Below are 23,920 nucleotides of genomic sequence, written 5' to 3'. Positions count from 1 at the left end.
ATTTCCCAGATGCAGTGATAATATATTGCTGGTAGGTGGCCCTTAAGAGTTTGCATTCTCAGTTCCATATGCTGATAATCAGGAGTGTGATTTTGGATTGCACTGAGGATGAATTGGAAAGATTTTGGGGATGGGATGGGAGAGCTAGACCCTGTGGAGGAAAGGGTAGAAGAACTGAAAAATACAATCACAAAGTACCACAAATGGTGCAAATGTAAAATCCAGTGATGTTGGTGAAGTGACAGGATTTGGCAACATGAAAGTCATTGTTGAATGAAAGTCATTGTTGAATGACAGCCATTGTTGAATGACATTGTAAGTCAGATTAAGTGGGATAGCACGGGAAAGGATTGTTTTTGTTTAAGGGTGATGAAAATTTGAACAGTTTGTCAAGGGAAGGAATGGAAAAGTAGAGACCAAATAAAAGAACTATCTTGAGCTTTAAACAATGACTGTTTCTATGTCTCTACATGTCATTGTTATTTATCAGGGAAATGCACTTGCTCTGCTGAGGAAGATTGATGTTCCTGTGGGTGGAAAGAAAGTACTGTAAGCGATCTGGACAGAGAGGACGTAGACATGAAGTTAGCAGGCCTGCATTCCAGTGTGAACTTGCTTTCATTGAGAGGTGCTTTGTCTGGCGGTGTTCTTTGCTTATGTTTTCCCATGCTCCAAAAATGAGCTCGTTTTCCTTCATCGTAGACCTGCCTGGGTTTGCACCTGAAAATATTTTGTTGAAACTAACCAGTAATTACTTTGCAAAATGTTTTTGTCAGGTCTCTGCAAAAACCTTGTTGAGTATGATCTAACTCCGAGCTAACCAGTGTGTTATGTCCTTATTCTTCCCTTCCAGTTTGAGTAGATGGGCACTAATACTGTTGACGTCATTTCTTTATTGGCCAACTCACAGGATCTGTTTTGTAGACTAATTTTTACATTTTTAAGTTTTTGTTATATTTTGTTAAATTGCTGTTTTTGAGTGTTAATTTTATTGTTATTATAAAGGTGATATTCACAGGGATTACTATTTTCGTAAATCAAGTAATGAGTACATTTCTTGTTGGACAGTGTCATTCCTTCACTGCTACATCCTAGTTTTCCCTACCACCTCTACCCATAAGCTATATATATAGTTCATTGTTTTTGAAGGTTAATTTTTTTTGGGGGGGGGGCCAGTCCTGGGGCTTGACCTCAGGGCCTGAGCACTGTCCTTGGGCTTTCTCAAGGCTAGGGCTCTACCACTTGAGCCACACTACCACTTCAAGCTTTTTTCTATGTACGTGGTACCGAGGAATCGAACTTGGGTCTTCGTGCATGCAGGCACTTGCTTGACCACTAAGCCAAACTTCTCACCCTAGAAGGTTAATTTTTACAAGGTAGTTTTGGCCTGATGCTGTTTCAGAGCTTTTTTGTGCAAAGCTAGCGCTCTAAAACTGAGCCACAGTGACACTTCTGGTTTCCTGGCGATTAATTGGAGGTAAGAGCCCAGGCTGGCTTTGAACTTCGATTCTCACACCTTAGCCTCCCGAGTAGCTAGCATTGTGTGAACCACCAGTGTCTGGCATGCAAAATAGCTTTGTCATAGAAATCTGAGATATTTGTTTGTTTTAATAGCTTTTGCCTAGAGACTAACTTTTTGTTGATCAAGGGGCTTGAACTCGGTGTGGAGCTGTCCCGAGCATTTGTGCTTAAAGCTAAAGTTCTATCAGTTTACCGCACAACTTCATTTTCTGACTAATATTTAATAATTAATATCACTCTGTACAGAGATTTTATTTAGTATTTACACTAGTCTCTTTTCCTTAATATCCTGAAAATAACACTAATGATGAAAAAGATACATTGTTTTACCCTGGTGCCAGCAGCTTATGTCTGCAATCCTAGCAACTCAGGAAGCTGAAATCTGAGAATCTTGATTTGAAGATAGCCAGGGCATTACCTCTAATTAAACATCAAAACTCTGGTAGTGGATCTGTGGTTTAGGTGATAGAGTGGTGATCTTGAGCAAAAATGTTTGGGCGCAGTTCCCTGAGTTCAAGCTGTAGGACCGTAACACATACAAATGCACAGACACACAAAGCATTGTGTCATCTCTGTCTTAAAGCTAATTGCTCTGTTTTAAAACTCAGATATTATTGTTTGGCCATGAGATTTTTCTATTAAATTTGTAAAGTTAAGAGTAATTTTATCTAATTTTCATTCATAATTGCTCTTCGTCACAACATTTAAAATACTAACTCATTGGGCTGGGAGTTTGGCATAGTGGTAGAGTGCTTGCCTAGCGTGCATGAAGACCTGGGTTCTAGTCCTCGGTACTGCATGCACAGAAAAAGCTAGAAGTGGTGCTGTGGCTTAAGTGGTAGAGTATTGTCTTTGAGGAAGCCCAAGGACAGTGCTCAGGCCCTGAGTTTAAGCCCCAGGACTGGCAAAAACAAAAACAACAACAAACACTAATAAAGTTAGGAACATTTAAGTTATCTAGCCCTTAAACAATCTAAGTCATTGGTGAGTCTTTTATTTGTTAGTATTTTTTGTTGTTGTTGTTGTTGTTTTTTGAACTCCAGGACTGCACACTCTCCCTGAGCTTTCTGTTCAAGGCTAGTGTTCTACCACTTGAGCCACGGCACCACTCTTGGCTTTTTGAGTAGTTTATTGGTGACAAGAGTCTTGCATGGACTTTCTTTCCCTGGCTGGCTTTGAACCATGATCCTCAAATTTCAGCTTCCTGAGTAGGATTACAGACACAAGCCTCCGGTACCTAGTAAGTAGTGTTTTTGTTGTTGTTTTAATGTGTGCTGTTACTGTAGGTTGAATTAAGAGCCTCTCACTCTTGACTTTCTTGCTTACGACCACTTGAGTCATGCCTCCAGTCCAGCTTTTGGCTGATTAACTGGGGATGAGTCTCTGATTACTTGGGGCAGGTTGACTTTAAACAGAGATCCTCCAGATCTCAGCCTCTTGAGTAGGCAGCATTATAAGTATGAGCCATGAGGGCCTGTCTTAGAACCTTTTGAAGGATTGCTTCATTACACTTAAATGAGATTGATTTATATGTGCGTATATGTGTATATGTGCTGGATCTGAGGCTTGTACTCATGGCCTGAGTCCTTTTCCTGAGTTTTCCTGATCAAGGTTAGCAGTCTCTGTCATTTGAGCTACAGTTCAACTTGTGGCTTTTTGGGAAGTTAATTGGAAATAAGAATCTCAGGTGCCAGGAGTTTGGCCTAGTGATAAAGAGCTTGCCTCACGTTCTTGACCTCCTGAGTAGCTAGGATTATAGGCAAGAGCCACCGGCATCTGCCTCATCTTTTCCTCTTTTAATTACGCACTGTCAGAGCCTGTACTCATAAACAGTATTTCCATATTTGATTTCTTTGTCCTGTATAAAGAAAACCTGTAGAGCAAATACAATTATTTACATTGAGCCTATATTTGCCAGGGCCAAATGGGATGAGAAAACATGAAATAGGCAGAGTCCTGAGGCAGGATTGTCCATAAGAGGAGCGTTTATGTTGCTTCCTGGTTGAATGGTTATCCAAACAGAATGTGATTTTCTCTAATAGCTAATCTTCAACATATTAGAGAGAGACGTGTAGCATGTTTTTTTCCCTTTTGTTGGTTTAGCCCAAAGTTGTGTTACAAGAACTCTTATCTCTTCTATCAGATGTATTTAAGAATTGTTCAAGTGGTTGTACTAATGTTAAAAACCTGGACTAGTCAGAGGTGATTTTGAGTGTGAGATCTCTACGTAGAGATTTTGGAGATGTCGCAGTTATTGCTGATAGAAAGATCTAACCTGAGACAGTTGAAATAAGTGGCTCAAGTGTGGCAGTAGTTTGAAATGAGGATTTCTTAAGAGCTCAGGGATAGTGTCAAAAAATGTATATGGGTACTGGGATTGCAGGAATGTTGATAGGAATACATACGGAAAGGTAAGTAAACCAGAAAGCAAAGTCTTCAAAGTAATGCAGATGACTAGAAGGTGAGGTAAAGACTAGCAGAAAGGTGTAGCAGTATGGAGTAGTATACACATGTTTTCAAGTGGAGGTTTGGGATCAGACAGTGCCATTTGATATACTATTTGTTTTGCTTGTTTATTAACTTTTTAATTATATGAACAAGTGTTTTGATGCTGAGCTAGCTACATCACCTTTTCTTTGCTTCACATCTCTTCAACCTGTTCCCAGCACTAGGAATTCAGAATATGTGTTAAATCAATTAATTATAAAATCATTGATTTTTTAGTCTTTCCTCATTAAATGATTTTTGAAAAGGTATTTTTAGTTTAGTGTTTTGCATTTTTGTTTCATTGGAAGTTTGCACTCAGGACCTTGTGCTTCTCTGGACAAGTATTCTACCACTTGAACTATACCCCGAGCTCTTTTCCTTTTAGTACTTTTCTAACAGGGTCTTGCTTTTTATTCAAGTAGCTAGGATAGCCAACATGAGCTACTGTGCCTACATTGTTTGCTTTTTTTTTTTTCTCTCAGATAAATTCATGCTATATTGTTTAAGCTGACCTCAAACTTTGGTATTCAACTATTCATCTTGCTTCAGCCTCTTAAGTATGTGAGATTTCAGGTGCATTACACACCTGGCTAGTTTAGAATTTATTTTCTGGTGACACTGCAGTTTGAATCTAGGGGCTTTTACTTGCTAGGCTAGGCTCTACCACCCGAGCCACACCCCGTATTCCTTTTTGTGCTCTTTTCCCATGCTAGTCTGGACCACCATTCTTCTGTTTACTCTTCTCATGTAAGCAGGATGACAAGGATGTGCTACATACCCATCGTTTTATTGGTTTGGATGTGGTGGTCTGGTGAACTTTTTGCCCAGTCTAGCCTTGAACCAAGGCTAGGATCATAGACATGAGCCACTTTCTGAACATGGCTTAGTTTAGGACTTTTATCTTCAAGTTCGATTTATTTCTCTCTTTACTAGACATCTTAATTATTTCTCAGTGGCTTTTAATACTTCAGTTTCAAGGCAATTACACATCTGTTTAATTCTTTAAATTCATTCGAGTAATTGACATGGAATATAAGCGTAAAGATTAATATACGAGAACTAATTATCAGTGAAATTTGTAGTGGATTTTTTCATGCCTTATGAGAATATATATGAAAATATGTTTCACTACATGGACTTTGTTTCTGAAACCAAATTTGTTCTAAAGGATGAGGCCACTTTCATAAAATTACTTAAATGTTTGTATGAGTGAGGACGTTTCTTGGAAGTTTTATCTAGTTTCTGGAACATTGGGAACAGAAAGAGAAAGGAAAACTGTGTTAGTTGTAACTCTCGCTCCTGTCTAAGCCTGCTGATTTTCCTATTCTCCATCCATGTAGCTGAGCTTCTATCAGTGATGGCATACCCCACTTTCACCTACCTTCACAGTCGTCTGGCTCATTTCCTCCTGCTGGGGTATGGACTGTGCTAGAATAGCCTTTTCTGAAATCCCGTTGTACCCCTTTTCTGACTTCTAAGAGCAGATACATTAGAATATAGTGGGGGTCGGGCATTGGTAGCTCACGCCTGTAATCCTAGCTACTTTGGAGGCTGAGATCTGAGGATCCCAGTTCAAAGCCAGCCTGTGCATGAAGGTCCGTGAGACTTTTAGCATCTCCAGTTAACCACCAGAAAACTGGAAGGGGCATTGTGGCTCAAAGTGGTAGAGCGCTATCCTTGAGCTGAGCGCCCAGGCCCTGAGCTCAAGCCCTACCACTGACAAAAAAGAATATAGTGGGGAAGTGTCCTCAGCTGCTCTCGGAGTAAGTTTATTTTGGGCTCTTACTGTTTTCCTCTTCTAAAGGGACTGGCTGTTGCCTCCTTTTAGTCTGTGCTAGGAGCTCAGGTCTTCAGGACATACAGGTGATTGCTGGAGGTTTTATTAAAGCTTAGAGGTCTACATTGTGTGTTCTATTTAGTGGTTCTTGAGGCATTTTGCTCTTGCTGCCCTAGTAATTAATGACTTGACTATTTTGCAGTGTGCTTGTGATTCCGTTCAATTCTGCGGAGCTCCTAGAAGAGACACTCGGATGGTGGATTAATGAAAACACTGACTTTCCGTGGGAAGTATCAAGTTGGAGAATATTGAATTTTCACCCTAGTCAAGCAGCTCTGCTGCTCACATAAATACAGATGAATGAAGACCCCATTCGGAAAGACACCTGGCCAGAGGTCCAGAGCTGATGCAGGTAAGCAGAGCAACTCTGCACTTTTAAAACAAGAACTTTGACATATACCTAGGGGTTTGCTATTCGTGTACTTATTAGTGTTTTCCACTATGCAAAAAACAGGTCTAGTTTTTGGAAAACTAGACTTTCTGTGTATAGGTTGAGAATACTCTATTATTTTTTTATTGTCATTGTAAAGGTGATGTACAGAAGGGCTGCCATTTCATAAGGGAAGTAATGAGTATATTTTTGTTTAGACAGTGTCTGTTACCCCACCCCTTCTTTGCCTGTCATTCCTAATTTTTCCCTCCTGTCCCCCACTCTTGCCGTCAAGTTATATAGTTCATTGTCAGTATAGTATGTGTTCATCCTTTGTCCCTTCAGGTCTGTGCCTCTTCTTACCCGCCCTCCAAGACACATAAACTTAACAAAGAGAAAAGAAAAAGTCTCGTTTCCATTTCTTGGAGTTCATTTTGATAACCACAGGCATAGAGGCATTGTACTTTTGTGTTCCTCCCCTAAGAATATCCTCCTTTTGTTACCGTATGAATGTCTAGAGTTCTGTACAATTTATCATGTCCTGGTGTATTTTAGGTTTAGCTTCCCATATGAGGGGAAAAAAACATGCTCCATTTGTATCTGAGCTTGGATTACATAACTATCACGATTTGTTATAGATTTCCCATTTCCCTACATGATAGGGGTCTTTTTTTTTTTTTTTTTTTGGTGGGTCATAAAGCTTGAACTCCACCTGGGCGCTGTCCCTGAGCTCTTCAGCTCAAGGCTACTACCCTACCCCTGAGCCAAGCCCCACTTCACGTTTTCTAGAGGTTAATTGGAGGTAAGAGTCTCAGGTCCTATTGTGCCTGTGCTGGCTTTGAACCTTGATCCTCAGATCTCAGCCTTCTGAGTAGCTAGGCTTACAGGCACGAGCCACCACACTGGCTGATAGTTTATTTTTATCTGAGAAATTTAGCAAGTGAATTGTAAGTACCTGTTTAATGGGATTATAGTAAATCAAGGTTATTATGTGTCTATGTTTGTGTGTCTGTGTAGGTAACAAAACTTGAAATCAGTATACTTTGTTTGAACTCATACTTTTTTTTTGGTTAGTAGTGGGGTTTTAATTCAGTAGTGGGCACTGTCCCCGAACTCTTGCTCAAGGCTAGTTCTCTACCATTTTTAGCCACCACTCCATTTCTGGTGGTTAATTGGGGTTAAAAGTCTAATGGACTTTCCTGCTGGCTTTGAACCATGATCCTCAAATCTCAGCCTTCTGAGTAGCTAGAATTAAAGGAATAAATCTCTATTGCTCACATGCCTCACAGTTTTGATTGGCCTTTTTGCTCCTGGCTGATATTCTTCCATTTGACTCATGCCTCCAGTCTGGCATGCTTGATGGTTAATTAGAAGATAAAGGACTTTACTGTTCTAGCTAGCTTCAAACCTGGTTCTCCAAATCTTAGCCTCCTGAGTTGCTAGGATTACAGGTGTGGACCACTGGTATCTGGGGGACATTTCTTTTTGAAGGAAGGTGAAATGCAAGATGAACATCTTTAAACAATGAAAAATAGTTTAGTAGGTTTATTTGAAGGAACTTTACTAGTGTGGATATGGAATTAATATACAAGAGGAATTAAAAAACTGATATTTGTTAATATAATGAGAATGAACATTTAGATTTTGCCTGATCACTATTCCACCCCCATGATAAAGTCTTAGAGGGTACTTTCTAGAGTAGATAAATGATATTTTCTGTGGTACTTCACCTTATTTCAGATATGCATTAAAACATTGTAGAAAGTCTGACAAAATGTAAGATTCTTTTGTTATGCTTGCAGAATTACTAAATATTTCAAAAGTTGTTACCATGTGATTGGGAAATATTTCTCAAGTGTGTGTGTGTGTGTGTGTGTGTGTGTCTGTGTGTCTGTGTGTGTCTGTTCGTGTCTGTTTGTCCATTCGTCCGTCCATCCGCGTGTTGGCGTGTCCGCGTGCGCATGCTCACGCTGGTCCTAGGGCTTGAACCAAGCCTGGTGTGAGAAAAATTGTCTTTTCTACTAATGTGTGTTGTTTAGAAGTTCCTGCTTTGGCCTGGTGGCTTGGTTCTTGTTTAGGAAGAGAGGAAGGATTTTTGAAAGGTAAAGTTTAGTCTTAAAATGGAATTGAGAGACCTCAGATTGTTGAAGAAATAGCAAAAGATACAGGTGTAGTTTGAGACTACTTGTGTACTGTTAATGTTATTTCAAAGTCACCTTATATAAATATGTTTTCCTATGCAAAGTCACCATTCACATGCAGGTTGTGAACCTGAGCAGGACCTCCTCTTAGCAGAGGAGCAGGACCTGCTCTGTGTACTTGGCTTGCCAGATTTTTGGCTGATGTTGCACTCTTCTGCAGAAGTAACTTTTGCCTTGCTGAGACAATCCTTTATTGTTTATCATTGTTGTCTATTGTTGTGACTCCAGTGATTTTCGTAGAGTACATGTTTATAACAGGTAAGAACAAAATGAGATGATTCAAATGTTTCACTAGATGCTGCTTGGCACATTTAATAATATAATCATTATTGATCATACTGTATATAATAGGATGCTTTTATTTTACAAGGGAAAAAGTGCCCTCCAGTTTATTGACCAGTGACTAAAACCACCCATGTTTCTGTTATTTGGAGTAATTGTTACTTCCCAAAGTTCTTTTATGCATGCCATACTAAGTTCTAGCCTTCTGGTTTTTAGCATCCTTTAGTTGGAAGTAGCATAGTAGGTGTAACTGATGGAGCTCAATTAAGAGATTTTTGTTTCTAGGGGGAGGTTGTTTATGTCAACAAGTGCTTTGATCTCCCATTTTCTTTTTTATTATTATAACACATGGCATAGAAAGAACAAAGATAAATAAGTCCTCTGTAAATGGCAGTTAGCCTGTTAGTTATTTTTTGCATGGGAGATTATGAAGGTATTGCTTTCTTTTTCACTGTTGAGTGGAGAGGATAAATGTTTTTCCTTCCTATTTTCTAAGCCCAGTCAATACAACACAGTACCTCTAGTTACCGTGATGTTGGGTGGAGTGAATTTCTGCTGTCCAGCACCCAAGCCATTCCAATGGGGCATACCACCCAGGATACACCTTAGTCTCCGTTTCAATTCAGTTTTACCTTAACTGGAGATTGTGTCAGAGCTAGTTATAGATTTGATTTTCCACAGCCTTATTCAAAAAACTCCAGAAACACTTGTGTGTACCTGCTTATTATGAAGGATGTTACTCAGGATATGGATGAATGAGTTGTTTAGGGTGAGGTGTGTGGGAAGAGGCACAGAACTTCCTACCTTCACATTGTCCCCTGCAGTCCCCTCTGGATGTGAGACAATCTGGAAGCTGTCTAAACCCTGCCTGCTTGGACATTTATGGAGTTCTTATTATAAAGGTATGACTGACTATAGGTGATCATATAACCTTGACTGAAAGTCCTAACCTTTAAAGTAAGTCTTTTTTAGTCTTTTCAATTACCAACCTTCCATCCTGGATCCTTCATCCAACCACTAATTATTTTTTTTGAAAACACCAAGTACTCTTACCATGATAGAGAATAGAGATTCCCTAGTTTCTAGAAATAGTAGGACTAAATATATATTTTACATAGGTATTACAGTAATAAATATCCTATTTTTGGAAGATTGGTAACTCCTGATCAGTATTGCTTACAAAATGTTCACTTCTTTTTGACAGTGTATATATGCTCTGTCCCCTTTAAGTTCCTGTGTCATTAATTTGTCTTTGCAAGTAAAAGGAAATTTACCCCTCAAAAAGGCTCAACTATGCTCTTATATAGAGTCCATCCCAAAGGCTTCCTGCTTTACATATTCATGTCCTGGTCTGGTTGGGCTCTCCTAGGGTGTCTGTCTTCTGACGTGGAGGTTACCAGAGCAAATGGAATTGAACATAGATTGATTTCTCCATTCTGTTCGCTAAAACATCTCCAAGACCTGCCAAAGTTCTAGAGAAGGAACCCATACCTTGTGCTGGTTGGGAGGTTTATCAAAGGACTTGTAGCTTTGTTTTAAAAATGGCCATGATAGGGCCGGGAGTTTGACCCAGTGGTAGAGTGCTTGCCTAGCATGCACGAAGACCCGGGTTCTATTCCTTGGTACCACATACTTAGAAAAAGCCAGAAGTGGTGCTGAGGCTCAAGTGGTAGAGTTCTAGCCTTGAGAAAAATCCAAAGACAGCGCTCAGGCCCTGAGCTTAAGCCCAGGACTGGCAAAAAAAAAAAAAAGAAAAAAAAATGGCCATGATAAATGGATTGTTGCCACCTTCCGATGTCTGCTGCATTGGTTGTATCTAACTAACACAGCCTTTGATATGGAGGTGACTTAAGGGAATAGACAAAATTCAATTTTATATTCTCTTTATCTCTTTCAATATAGGAATTTCTGTTTTGAAAATAAGGTTTATCTGTGTAATTATGAAATAGTCGGACCTAAAAACAGTGAGTAGCAAGTAGTTTTTTTTTTTTAATTTTTATTTATTTATTTATTTTGGTGATGCTAGGCTTTTCTCAGGGCCTAGACATCTAAGACAAGGACTTTCCCATGGGATTCTATGCTCAGCCCAGTAAGTACTGTTACATATTTTTTTTCCCCTTCAAATTGTGTAGTTTTCCTTGACTAGCCTTTATTTTTACTTGTCTTCCAAATCTGGTATTTCCTTTTTTCTGACTTATTTTATTCTATTTATTTATTTATTTTTTTGTCGGTCATGGGACTTGAACTCTGGGCCTGGTCATTGTCCCTGAGCTCTTCAGCTCAAGGCTACCATCCTACTTCTTGAGCCACAGTGCCACCTCCGATTTTCTGGTAGTTAATTGGAGATAAGAGTCTCAGGGACTTTAGTGCCCAGGGTGGCTTCAAATCTTAGCCTCCTAAGTAGGTAGGATTACAGGAGTGAGCCACAGCACTGAGCTTTCTTTTTTTTTTCCTTTTGGAGACAGGGTTTTGCTCTATAGACTTTAACTCATAAGCCATGTGCCTCAATTTCCCAGGTGCTAGGAAGAGAGAGGTATTTTTTTTTAGCTATCCCATTGATACTTTACCCTGCCCTCATGCTTGATCATTTGATTGGTTAAGACTAAGTTTGAAAATCCTTTTCAGTCACAATTTCCAGAGCATTATTTTATTCATCTGAGGTCTGTTGCTGTTTAGGGAAGCTGGTGTCATTGTTCTCTCTCTATCTCTCTACCTACCTACCTACCTACCTACCTATTTATTTGTTGGTTGTGGGGCTTGAACTCTTGAACTCTGGGCCTGTGCGCTGTTACTGAGCTCTTCAGCTCAAGGCTACTGCCCTATGCCTTGAGTCATAGCCCCACTTCCTATTTTCCAGTGGTTAATTGTAGATAAGAGTCTCATGGTCTTTAGTGCCCAGGCTGGCTTTGAACTGAGATCCTCAGATCTCAGCTTTCTGAGTAGTTAGGATTACAGGTGTGAGACACCACGCCTGTTATTTCTTATGCTTAGTGGTGTCCAGCTGTTCATTTTTTTTTTTTTCCTTTCTGGAGACTCTTGGAATTGTCTTTTTGTTTTGAACATGCTGGCGCATGAGCTCAGGGCCTCCTGCTTGCTTGGTTGCCACTTCACCATTTGAGCCAAGTCTACAGCCTGTCTTTTTGCTGATTATTTTGGAGATGAGCTTCCTTGGACTTTTCTGGCCAGTTGGTTTTGAACTGAGGTCCTCCATGTCAGACTCCCTGAGTGGTGTGAGCCACCAGTGCTTAGCTGACATTATCTTTTTATGTATTTTAGAACTTTATGATAATCTCTGTTGGTGTCTTTTTTTTTTCCCATTTATGTTTTCAGGTGGTCCTTTACTTTTCTCATCTTTAGATACACGTACCTCTTGGTTGATTTCACAGCACCACTTCTGGCTTTTCCTGTGTATATGGAACTGAGGAATTGAACCCAGGGCTTTGTGCATGGTAGGCAAACACTCTACCACTAAGCCACACTCCTGGCCCTAATTGTGTTACTCCTTTTTAGGGGAAATTCCTTGACTATTCTGACCTTTTTGAGTGTGTGCACATGTGTATATCAAATTTTAATCAATATTTTAAATGTCCAGGAGACTTTTCAAAATTCACATACCTATTTCATGGATAAAAGTAGCTTATATTTCTGAGAGTGTAAATTATGTTTTTAAAATGTGTGTGGAATTAACCCTGCTGCTTGAGTTTCTCTGTTTGATTTGCTTTCCTTAACTCTGTTGTGACAGGTGGCCTTTGTGGCCTGGTAGTATTTATTTACTTTGTTAGGGAGTTCATGCATCCATATTTGTGGGTGTTTTCTCTGGAAGTAGATTTATTCTTTTGGATGTTGGATAGCAGGAGCTGAATTTTAAATATTCTATTTTCTCTCTTAAAATGATGTATTCGTGAGCAGGGCTGATACTGGTGGAGATGTAGGAGTGGAAGGCGGCCTTGGGGAGCTGGGTGAAGCCATGATCACTGGTTCACATCTGGGTGTGACAGTTGTCTGGAAAGATCCTGCCCAGTTTTCACTCCTTTCTTCATGACACTGACAAAAAGTTTCCTTCACTTACTCCAGTGGGGAAGAATATTGTGAAGAGTGGAAGGAAGGCTGCAAACATAGTTTTGGTCAACTGAGATTTGAAGATGGTGGCACCTACCTGGGTCATTTGAAAATGGACTCTAATGGCTTTGAGGTACTGACCTTTGATGGCTGAAGGTATGGAGGGAGAGTTTGTTGGGGGAAATTTGAACAGTCTTATTGAGTCTTCATTCAGCATGACATGAACGTTGAGAGAGAATTTAAAAATGGCAGGGTAGATAGTTTTGGCCTGCTGACTTCCCTGATGGGTCTCATGGAATAGCCCTGCAATGAAGTTCTGTTTGAAAACAAGTTGCTGCGGCATGAGAAGTGTTCTGCTGTGGTCAGAGTGTCTCTAAATCTGCCTGATAGGGCAGTTGCCAAGGAAGTGTCGTGTAAAGCCAGAACACCCCTGCTCACTCCAGGTGAATGAGCGAACCAGATATGAGATGAGAATGACTGGAGCTCAAGCCTGTGAGGTGCCCATCACCTGCCAATCAGGAACTCAGTCACAAGGAAATACTGAGGATTTTGACCAAGACCCTGAAGCAGTTACTAGCAGTTCTGTCTTTCCCTCACTGCAAGAGGACAACAGAGCCATCTTTATTGTTTGTTCGTGTTTCTTGTTCCTAAGGCTTTGTTTGGGTTACCCAGTGTAAAACTGCTGTGGTCCTCAGTCCATTTGTTGCATGTGATATAGAATTTTCATCTGCCTACATTTGAGACAGTTAATGCTATAGTGCCAACTTGCGGCCAGTAATTTGTGTTGGCCTAGAGAAATAAGGGGAAGAGAATAGGGGTGGTTCAGACAGTATAGTAGTTCTGTGAGAGTCAAGACCAGAACTTTTCATTTTTCTTTCTTTGTTTTTTTTTTTTTTTTTGGTCAGTTGTGGGGCTTGAACTCAGGGCCTGGGACCTGTCCTTGAGCATTTGTGCTCAAGGCTAGTGTTCTGCTACTTTGAGCCATGGCACCATTTGCAATTTTCTGGGTAAGTTGGGGATAAAGAATCTCAGACTTGCCTTCCTGGGCTGCCTTTGAATCATGATCCTTAGATTTAGCCTCCTGAGTAGCTAGGATTACAGGTGTGAGCCACCAGTACCCGGCTTAGAGCTTTTCCATCCATTACTCCCATATTCGCTGTAGTTAAAGTCATAGCTCCAAGTTCCCGCTTTATATGATCAAACTGATCTTTGTCTGTTTATTCCCTCTGTGAAGGGGTCAGTAAAAGTACTGTTTTCTCTTCCCTTGGCTTGCTGTCTTCCTTACTTGAATTATAGTAGATAATCCAATTCCCACGTGTGCCTCTCTCTCCTTTTCCTTTAATGTCAGGTAGGATCCCTTTATAGAATAAAAAAGAAACTACTGAGAAAGTTTTACGTGTAGTCATATGCTCCTACCTTGGGCTGAAACTACATGAGTAGAGACAGCTGCTTGTCCTATGAAGTTGGGCCTAGTGAACTTACTGGGGAACAGGAGGTGTCTCACCTTGAAATTTCACAAGAGGAAACAGTACTTCTGGGAGAATGGGTCACTGGATTGTGGTCACAGCGTGTGGTTTGGATGAGGGTTGTTTAGGATTTCTAATCCAAGTGGATTGCTAAATAAGGCATTACTCCTGATCTTTGGAACATGAGCCCACGCCAAGTTCTGTAACAGTTGGTCTTACTTCAGAATGTGTCTGACTAAACTTGAGTTAGAACACTTCAGGTATATTTTATGTTTCTTGTGCATCATGGGTTTGGTATAGTTTGAATGTATTTCGGTCATATAACAGTTTATTTTTGACTAATTGATGTGATACAGCGATCTATTACAGGGATTTTTTTTTTTTTGGTTTGATTTTTGGTGTGTGTGTGTGTGTGTGTGTGTGTGTGTGTTTGTTTTTGCTGGACAGATGGTGATCCTTAGATGGATGATGTAACTCACATTCTCAGTGACGTTACCAGTGCCCAGGTAGTATGTATAATATGTCTTCCTTTCTGTTGCATGCTTGTTTCACTTGGCAGTATGTGTTAATGATTTCTCAAACAGCTTATAGAGATCTTCCTTGTTGCTTTTTGCAGTTGGATAGCACAGAGATTCTTTCTGCTTATTCTGTGATTTATTGTACAGTTATTGATCATTTGGGTTGTTTCTAATTGGCTGTTTCAAATAGTGTCTGCGAGATATTGTTTGTATAGATATCTGAAATAAAATTTTTATTTAGATTAAAATGGAGGTGTAATTTTGTAAGAGTCATAGGATTCCTCTCCATTGATGCTATTATTTTATAGTTCTACCGGTAATGTGGAAGATTTTTTTTTCCCCACGGGCTTGCTAGTGACAAGTATTGTAAGAAAAAAAAAAAGGTAGATTTTGTTCACCTTAAGGTTTAGAAACTGTGTCTAACTGTTCTTTCTGTGATGCTGTATATCATGTCCTAGAAAGGCCCTGTTTGGCCTCTCTCTGTGTGTTGTTATTGTGTCCATTTTTCTCCACTTTTACAAGCCCTTTTTATGTTAGTGTTATCATTCTCTTGTTTGTGATATAGGTTATTTATCTTTTGTGTGGTCAATTTACTCTGTTGTTCACATCTCATCCTCTATCACAGAAGTCATACTGGAATTGTTCTTCTGGATTGGATCTCTGGTTTCTGAAATTTTATGTGTTTATGTTCTTTTCTCTCTGAATTTTCTGAAGAATGTATGTGAGATAAAAATATTCGTGCTGTATGTGGGAGAGTATGTGTCTTGAGTTGGTAGTTTAGCTGGGTGTGAGTTTGGGTCCAGTCAGTTTGCCAACACTTTGAAAGCATCATCCACCGTCCTCATTTTCACCCAATGCTGACAGGCAGAAAAGTAAGTCTAATTTTTTTTTTTTTTTTTTTTGCCAGTCCTGGGCTTGAGCTCAGGGCCTGAGCACTGTCCTTGGACTTTCTCAAGGCTAGAGCTCTACCACTTGAGCCTCAGCACCACTTTCAGCTTTTTTTCTATATGTGGTACTGAGGAATCGAACCCGGGTCTTCATGCATGCTAGGCAAGCACTTTAACCACTAAGGCCAAACTCCCGGCCCCTAATTTTTTTTGTTGTTTTTGGTTGTGGGGCTTGAACTCTTGAGCTCTTCAGCTCAAGGCTATCACCCTACCCCTGGAGCCACAGCACCATTTCCTGTTTTCTAGTGGTTAATTGGCAATAAGAGTTTTAGGGACTTTAGTGCCCAGGCTGGCTTTGAACTACCATCCTCAGATCTCAGCCTCTTGAGTAGCTAGGATTACAGGCATGAGCCACCATTCCCAGCAGTAAGTCTAATTTAAAAACAAAACAAAACAACAACAAACACAAGCTTTTCTTTTTCTGGGCAATTAATCACTAGAAAATTGGAAGTGGTGCTGTGGCTCAAGGGGTAGGGCAATAGCCTTGAACTGAAGAGCTCAGGACAACGTCCAGGCCCAGTGTTCAAGCCCCATGACCTACTGGGAAAAAAAAATACATTTCTTTTTGGACAGTGTTACCAGTTTTCCCCTCATGTCTCCACCCAGTTGGTGCAGATAGCTCTTTAATATTTATTTTTAGTTTGATTCTGATGTGGTAAGATGCTATTTTTGAGTATTCTAATGAATATTTTGAGGCTTGTATTACAATTCACTCTTTTTGTGTGTTGGGGGGAGGGGGTCATGGGGCTTAAACTCTGGGCCTGGGCATTGTCTCTGAGCTCTTCAGCTCAAGACTGCTGCCCTACCCCTTGTGTCACAGCCCCACTTCCTGTTTTCTAGTGATTAATGGAGATAAGAGTCTCACAGTCTTCAGTACCTGGGCTGGCTTTGAACCATGATTCTCAAATCTCAGCCTCCTGACTAGCTAGGATTACAGGCGTGAGCCACCACACTGGTCAAGCTGGTTTTATCTGTTGAATATTACCTTGTAAACTAGGGGAAATTGCATATTTTGGCATTATTCATTTTAAGTTAGATGTTCATGATTTACAGGTTCTTTAAATTCTTTGATTGCCTACTTCTATCAGTTGCTAAGAGGGGAGAGTTATATAATTAAATGTAATTATATGGATATGACATTGTCTTTAGTTCTGCCAGTTTTGCTTCATGAATTTCAGTACTCTAATTACGTTTATATGTATTTGAGATTATTATGACTTCTTGATTAATCAACCTTTCTATCATTTTGAAATGTCCTTTGTGATCTACAGTATTATTGTCTGTCCTGAAGTTAATTGTCGATTAATTATTGGTTCTTCCCTTTCTAGTCTCTTAATTGGTTCATTGTAGACTATTTTCATCTTCTATACATGTATTTGGTGTTGGGCATGGGGTAGCAGACTTGACTAATAGTAGTAGTCTGTGCTGATGGGTGGACTGGTTTACTTCTTTCCCTGCCCTGAGAGATTTATGCTGGTGTCTTCTAGTTTACATTGATTGTTCATTTCTTTAATTATTTACTTCATTATTATAAAGGTGATGTACAAAGAGATTACTGTTTACACAAATCAGGTAATGAGTACATTTCCTTTTTATGTTGTGTCTTCTGTTCTCTTATTCTCTCCCAGTCCTTCTCTCCCATCTCTACCCACAAGCTATAGCTCACTTTTCTTCTGTGTCCCATGAGCTCCACTGCTGCATTTTAAACCCTTTTCCCCCTCAAGTTCTTACATTGATTGTTCTTAACAACAACGTGAAGCCTCTGCTATCTTTGCTTATCTATATTTCGTGTATTTTCCACTGGAATATTGGGGCTCTTCTTATTTATCAATGGCTCTTAAAAATTGATTAGAAAGCCACTGGGTGCCCATGGCTCACACCTGCCCGGTGGCTCACACCTGTAGACTTAGCTTCTCAGGAGGCTGGGATCTGGGGATTATGGTTCATGGTTTGTGGTTCAAAGCCAGTCTGGGTAAGAAAGTCTGTGTGACTAAACCACAAAAAGCTGGAAGTCCCAGGTATGGCTCAAGTGGTTGGATGCCAGCCTTGAACCCAAGGGCAGCACTCAGGCTCTGAGTTCAAGCCTCAGTACTGGCAAATTAGAAAAAAAAAAAAGAATAAAAATAGAATAGTTTGTATTAGGCAGTAGTATGGAATTGTTTTCATCTGTTCTGCCTTTGATGCGCTTGTTACATTCCCCCCCCCCCCCCGCCGCCGCCACCTCCCCCCCTCCCCCACTGATTGCTCCAAGTGTTTAAGACATGACTGAATAGAATTTAATGCCATTGCCTGGCACTGGTGGTTCACGCCATGTCTGCTCAGGAGGCTGAGATCTAAAGATGGCAGTTCAAAGCCAGCCTGGGTATGAAAGTCCTTGAGACTCTTATCTCCAATTAACCACCAGAAAATCAGAAGTGGTCCTGTGATTCAGGGGTAGAGCGCTAGCCTTGAGCTGATGAGCCCAGACCCAGAGTTCAAGTCCTACAGTCGACAATCATTTTTTTATTTCCCGGGATTCTTTATGTGAGGATCAGTCAAAGACTGAGCCTCCTTCCAGATTACTGAATCAGTAATGCACTTCCCCTCCCCACTCATCTTTCCCCCCTCCCTCAATTACTGAAGCTTGCCTTCTGTGAAGGCCCCTCCTGGGCTATACTCTCTTCCATATTTCCAGTCACTATTTCTCTCTAATTGCAGTCTGGTTCTCTACTTGACAAAGTCAGTGTCCCTTTTTATCCCATCACCCAATATTAGTCTCAGGAGTGATTTCAATGTCAGCCCCTCTTGCTTGCTTTTCTACTCCCAACTCGTGTAGACATTTATTGTGTGCTATCCCAGTGTGGAAACCAGATGCTTATACATTTTGTCCTGCTTTCTACTTCTTTATGAAAAGGCAGTCTGAAGTTCCAGCTTCATAGCAAGAATTCTTCATTCTTACATTTTTTTTTTCACATGACTGTAGTTATGGAGGTGGGAGGATGGAGGGAGAGAGGGTGTGCACATATGATCTTACATGTGCCAGTACTCCGATCAGAATGCTGTCCCTGAGCTTTTTTGCTCAAGGTTAGTACTCTCCCACTGAGCTACAGTACCACTCCAATTTGAAGTCAAGGGTCTCATCATGGTCTTTCCTGCCCAGGTTGGCGTCGAACCATGTTCCTCAGAGCTTAGCCTCCTAAGTAGGATTACAGGCATGAGCCATCTGAACCTGGTTTGGTTTTGTGTTTTAATGGCTGATTTAGAAGTGGTGTATTGTCTGCCATTTTGTCTGTCTACACTATCTCCTTTTGTAAAATTTCAGTAAATATAATTGCTTATGTTGTATGGCACAAAAATGGAGAAGCCACCTTTTGAGAGGTCAAATTTTGGAGTCTTTTAATAAAAAGGCTGGCAACTTCATGGTGGACTCTTAAAGACCAGCAGTCAGCAAGTACACTTAACACTATTAGGAAACTGAGCCAGGAAGGCCGGAGAGGAAAGAAAGAACAAGAACAATACCAATAAACCAATTCAGTTCCAATGGAGAGTTGAATTGGGATGCCATGGTGACCGGAGAAGAGCCAGGAGATGGGACACAGGGCGCAAACATGGAGACATGTGGCAGGGTGTAATGGTGCCTCTCCTCGTCTGGGCCTGAATCAGGTCACAGGGAAAGGGCACAGGAAACTCACGTCCCAGATATTGGACTGACTGGTCTAGTAGCCTGTCATCCAAGACCCCGCCTCTGCCTTTGGGATTCAGGCAAGCCCATCACCTGGGAGGCAGGTGATGGGAGGCTTTACCTTTCCCCTCATGAAGACAAGATGCCACGTGGCCAAGATGTCGCCAGCCAGACCCTGCCTCCCTACTTCACTTCAGCCTATTGGTTTCTTTACAGACTGGTGTAGCATTTTTGCACACATTAAATTTTCCCCACAATCTGAGGTCTTTCCACTTCGCACTGACTGTAGCTCACTTTCTTGCAGGCCATGCCGGAGTGTCTGCAAACATGATGAAGAAGAGGACATCCCACAAGTAAGCAATTTGGAAACTTGATTTAGTTTTAGTTTTTATTGATAACAGTTACTGTGGGTGGTGTGTTTCATTGTTAACTTCTGTCACACTTCCTGCCCCTGGGATACCCAGTTTTAGATAGCTGTGACGCTTAGTTAACTAGCACTTAAGTACCTCTTTAAAAAGTGGATTCCCAGCTCACTTTAGCCCAATGCCTGGTGACAGTGCAGTCATGTTTCCACCTTGTTCCTTCTGTTTGGTCTGGCTGAACTGAGCCTGGTGTGCCCCTCACTGTCGAACCTTTAAGAATCATGGTCTGGGGGCCGGGAGTTTGGCCTAGTGGTTAAAGTGCTTGCCTAGCATGCACGAAGACCCGGGTTCGATTCCTTGGTACCACATACATAGACAAAAGCCGGAAATGGTGCTGAGGCTCAAGTGGTAGAGTGCTAGCCTTGAGAAAGTCCAAGGACAGCGCTCAGGCCCTGAGCTCAAGCCCAGGACTGGCAAAAAAAAAAAAAAAAAGAGTCATGGTCTGTTCCCATTTCTGAGGAGCCAGCCTAGTTGTAAGAAATAGCAGTGGTGTGAGAGTTGGCACATGGCAAACCTCTCCTGTGTCTCTGGCAAAGGTGATCTGTCTAGATGCAGGGTTATTCTCCTGGTCTATATCTGTAATTTACAGTAGGGAGTTTCTTTTGTATAGAAGCTGGGTTTTGTGCAACACGACTGTCTAGCATGCTGCACTGTCTGCTTTCTCTAAACTAGCCATTTAGAGAAAGCATACTCATGCTAAAATGTGATTAAGTAGCCATTCTTAGTTTTTGCTTTGTGAGGGTCTCAGTATATAGTCCATGCTAGTATTAAGCTCATAGTCCTTTCACTTCTCACACGCTGGGATATAGGTTTCCATCCCCACATCCAGAAGTAAAGTGACAAGTATGTTCTCAGTGCTGTAATCTGTAGGTGTCTGGGTACAGAAGCCCTGCCATTCATTGCTGGCTGTGTTCCTCCACCTTGGAAACACCGTGCTACAAACACCTTTACAAGGTCACTGTATAGCAGCTATTTCCAAATTACTCACTTTGAAAGTTTATGCCCTTATTGTATTCTCATGACCTCAGGCGTCCAATATTAAGCAAGCATTCATAATATTCAGCTTAAGAAATGACCTAGGAAAATTGAAGGTTAGATGAATATGTTCTTGTTTCTCTGATGATTGCTTGCTCATTAAACTTCCTTTTCCTTGTTGCCTTTATGGTTTTGCCATACTGACGGGTATGCTAATTAATGTGATAGTTGTACTTAATATCATCCTACTACCATAAATGGTAGGCCACATCTTGCCAAAAATAGAAGACAAAAAATATACAAAAAGCTGGGCATGGTGACTCATGCCTGTAATCCTAGCTATTCAGGAGGCTGAGATCTGAGGATCGCAGTTCAAAGCCAGCCCAGGTACAAAAGTACATGAGACTCTTCAATTAACTACTAGAAAACTGGAAGTGGTGTTGTGGCTCAAGGGGTAGGACGTTAGCTTTGAGCTGAAATGCTCAAGGACAGCACCCAGGCCCAGAGTTCAAATCCTACAACCGACAAAAAATTTTTATATATATATATACACACAGAGAGAGAGAGAGAGAGAGAGAGAGAGAGAGAGAGAGAGAGAGAGAGAGAGAGAGAGAGAGAGAGAGAGAGAGAGACAGAGACAGAGACAGAGACAGAGACAGCCACCCTCCCATATATTTTAGGCATTGGCAGTAAAGTAAGCAAGACCAAATAGTACATTGAAAATAGATTTTTGCCACTGAAAAGGTTTTGAGAATGTTAATATACATTCTGCTTTCAGCCATTTTTACTTATTTTTAAATCTATGATTTAAAGATTACTTACTTATGTTATAATCACTAGAGTGGCAAGAATATTGGTAATCTGTATGACCAAGAACAGTATGTGATGGATTTGAACTAGCTCATGGTAGAACTGTGACCATTGACCAGTATTTTGCAGATGGTGCCTGCCTTTAAGCATTGGCTACCAAAATGTAAAATATTTAAATGCTGGCTAAGAAGAGCAGTGAGTTTAAGGTACCTAGAAAGGAAGTCTGGGTAAAAGGAAGACTTTTCAACACAGAACTTTTTTTTTGTTTCTGTTTCTTTTTTCTTTTTTTTTTGGCCAGTCCTGGGACTTGAACTAGGGCCTTAGTGGTAGCACTCTGCCACTTAAGCCACAGCACCATTTCTGGCTTTTCTGTGTATGTGACACTGAAGAATCAAACCTGGGTCTTTGTGCATGCTAGGCAAGTACTCTACCACTAGACAAAACTAGCCTCCACAGAATTTTCTTTTCTTTTAATTAATTAATTAATTAATTTTTGTAGGTCATGGAGCTTGAACTTGGCCTGGGATGCTGTCCCTAAGCTCTTCAGCTCTAGGATACCACCCCACCCTTGAGCCCAGCCCTACTTCCACTTTCTAGAGGTTTATTGAAAGTAAGTCTTAGGTCCTTTTGTGCCTTCACTGGCTTTGAACCTTAATCCTCAGATCTTAGCCTCCTGAGTAGCTAGGGTTACAGGCGTGAGACGCCACCATGCTAGAACTTATTTCTTTCACAAAATAATTATAATGGATATTTACTTGAGTAGAGTACTGAAGTGTCTCCTACAGTCTGTTTACCTTGTTTGGTACATGAACACTGCAATTAGGAGCTTGATCATCTCAGTCACTGCTACCTGCCTAGAATGTGGCCCATGGATCAGAGCAGCAGCTTGAGATGAATGCAAACGGAAACAAGTGGTAAAGTCCATCCTGAGCCAAGCAATGTCACCTACGCTCACCAAGAGATTTGTATGTGACCAGATAAACTCTGCTTATATTCAAGTTACTAAAAGCCACAGTGGAAAGTTAGTCCATCCTGAATGATGCTCAATTCCCTTTCAGCACTTCAGTTTTTGTTTTGTTGGTGACATAGTCCTACTGTGTGTGTAGACCAGGCTAGCCTAGAACTTAGCAATATACCTGCACCAGCCTACCAAGTACTGGGACTGTAATTGCATACACACAGCTCCTTTTCATGACTTGATTTTTTTTTTTTTTTTTTGCCAGTCCTGGTGACTGAACTCAGGGCCTGAGCACTGTCCTTGGGTTTTCCTCAAGGCTAGTGCTCTGCAACTTGAGCCACAGCACCACTTCCATGTTTTTTCTATGTATGTGGTACCTAGGAAACGAAACTGGGTCTTCGTGAATGCTAGGCAAGCACTCTACCACTGGGCCAAACCCCTAGCCTATGATTTTTTTTTCTTTTTTTCTTGAGCCATTTGTTTAAAGACAAAAAAAGCCTCTGAAAGTAAGGAACAAAGAGCAAGATTTGAGGTATTTAATTCTGTCTTCTCATGACATAGTATCACCTTTCTTTTATTTTTTGCTGGTCCTGAGACTTGAACACTGGGCCCAGGCACTATCCCTGAGCATCTTTTGCTCAAAGCTAGCACTCTACCACTTGAGCTACAGCACCACTTCTGACTTTTTCCTGTGATTAATTGGAGATAATTCGACTTCTCTGTCCAGGCTAGCTTTGAATTGCCATCTTTAGGTCTCCTCTTCAGTAGCTCTGATTATAGGCATAAGCTTATACTATAACATTTCATTCATAACTAAGATTGGAAGTGCCTTAGTTTTAGTATTATGGTATTCATTTTATAATATTGTTTCCCATGAACAATAGAGGACTGATTAACATTAATTAACTGTATTTTATAATTGGTTGGTTATTATTAACTGATAAATGATGGTTAAGCATATTTTAGGTTCTTTGCAAGGGAAAAAAATTACAGGAGAATGAAAAACTATTTGAAAGTGGCATATCTAGAAAACATTTAATCAAAATCACTATATCCAAAGAACTGTCATTTATATATTTTTGGTTTCTGCATAGGGAGTTAATTATTTGCTTGTTATTTTTGAAATTTTTTTATTACTGAGTAATTGTACAAAGGGATTGCAATTCTATAAGTCAAGTTATGAGTACAGTGTTTTTCAGTCAGTGTCACTTCTATAATTCCCTGTTTCACCCTCCTGTCCCTATATTCAAGTTCTGTAGTTCATCTTTCACATAGTGTACATAGAATGTAATGACTGCATTTGCTCATTCTTCCAACTGCCATTCTTTTGCCTTTACCCCCTTGCCCACCTCCCAAAAACATGTCGTTTTTTTTTTCTCCTTTGTTACTCATTTTGATAAACAAGA

General features: G+C 40.6%; 1 protein-coding gene across 7 annotated transcripts in view; it reads left to right on the top strand.

The window, feature by feature from the left end:
* Positions 1–23,920, top strand: part of Spin1 (spindlin 1) — a 74,077-nt gene that overhangs the window by 29,037 nt on the left and 21,120 nt on the right. For 4 of the 7 annotated variants that reach the window (XM_090329781.1, XM_090329774.1, XM_090329779.1 and 1 more), the window contains 2 exons: positions 5,988–6,197; positions 19,654–19,702. In XM_090329781.1, coding sequence (XP_090185907.1) covers positions 6,146–6,197; positions 19,654–19,702 — 101 coding nt within the window. In that variant the 5' untranslated portion in view covers positions 5,988–6,145. Of the gene's footprint in view, positions 1–2,721; positions 2,762–5,326; positions 5,425–5,987; positions 6,198–12,772; positions 12,891–19,653; positions 19,703–23,920 lie in introns of those variants that run through there. The other 3 variants (XM_090329780.1, XM_090329775.1, XM_090329778.1) reach the window with 3 other exon arrangements.

This window comes from Megascapheus bottae, chromosome 3 (genome assembly GCF_031878675.1).
Source record: "Megascapheus bottae isolate mThoBot1 chromosome 3, mThoBot2.hap1, whole genome shotgun sequence".
NCBI classification, from domain to species: domain Eukaryota; kingdom Metazoa; phylum Chordata; class Mammalia; order Rodentia; family Geomyidae; genus Megascapheus; species Megascapheus bottae.
Note: the sequence above shows the minus strand (reverse complement) of the source record. Positions and strands in the feature narration are given on the sequence as shown.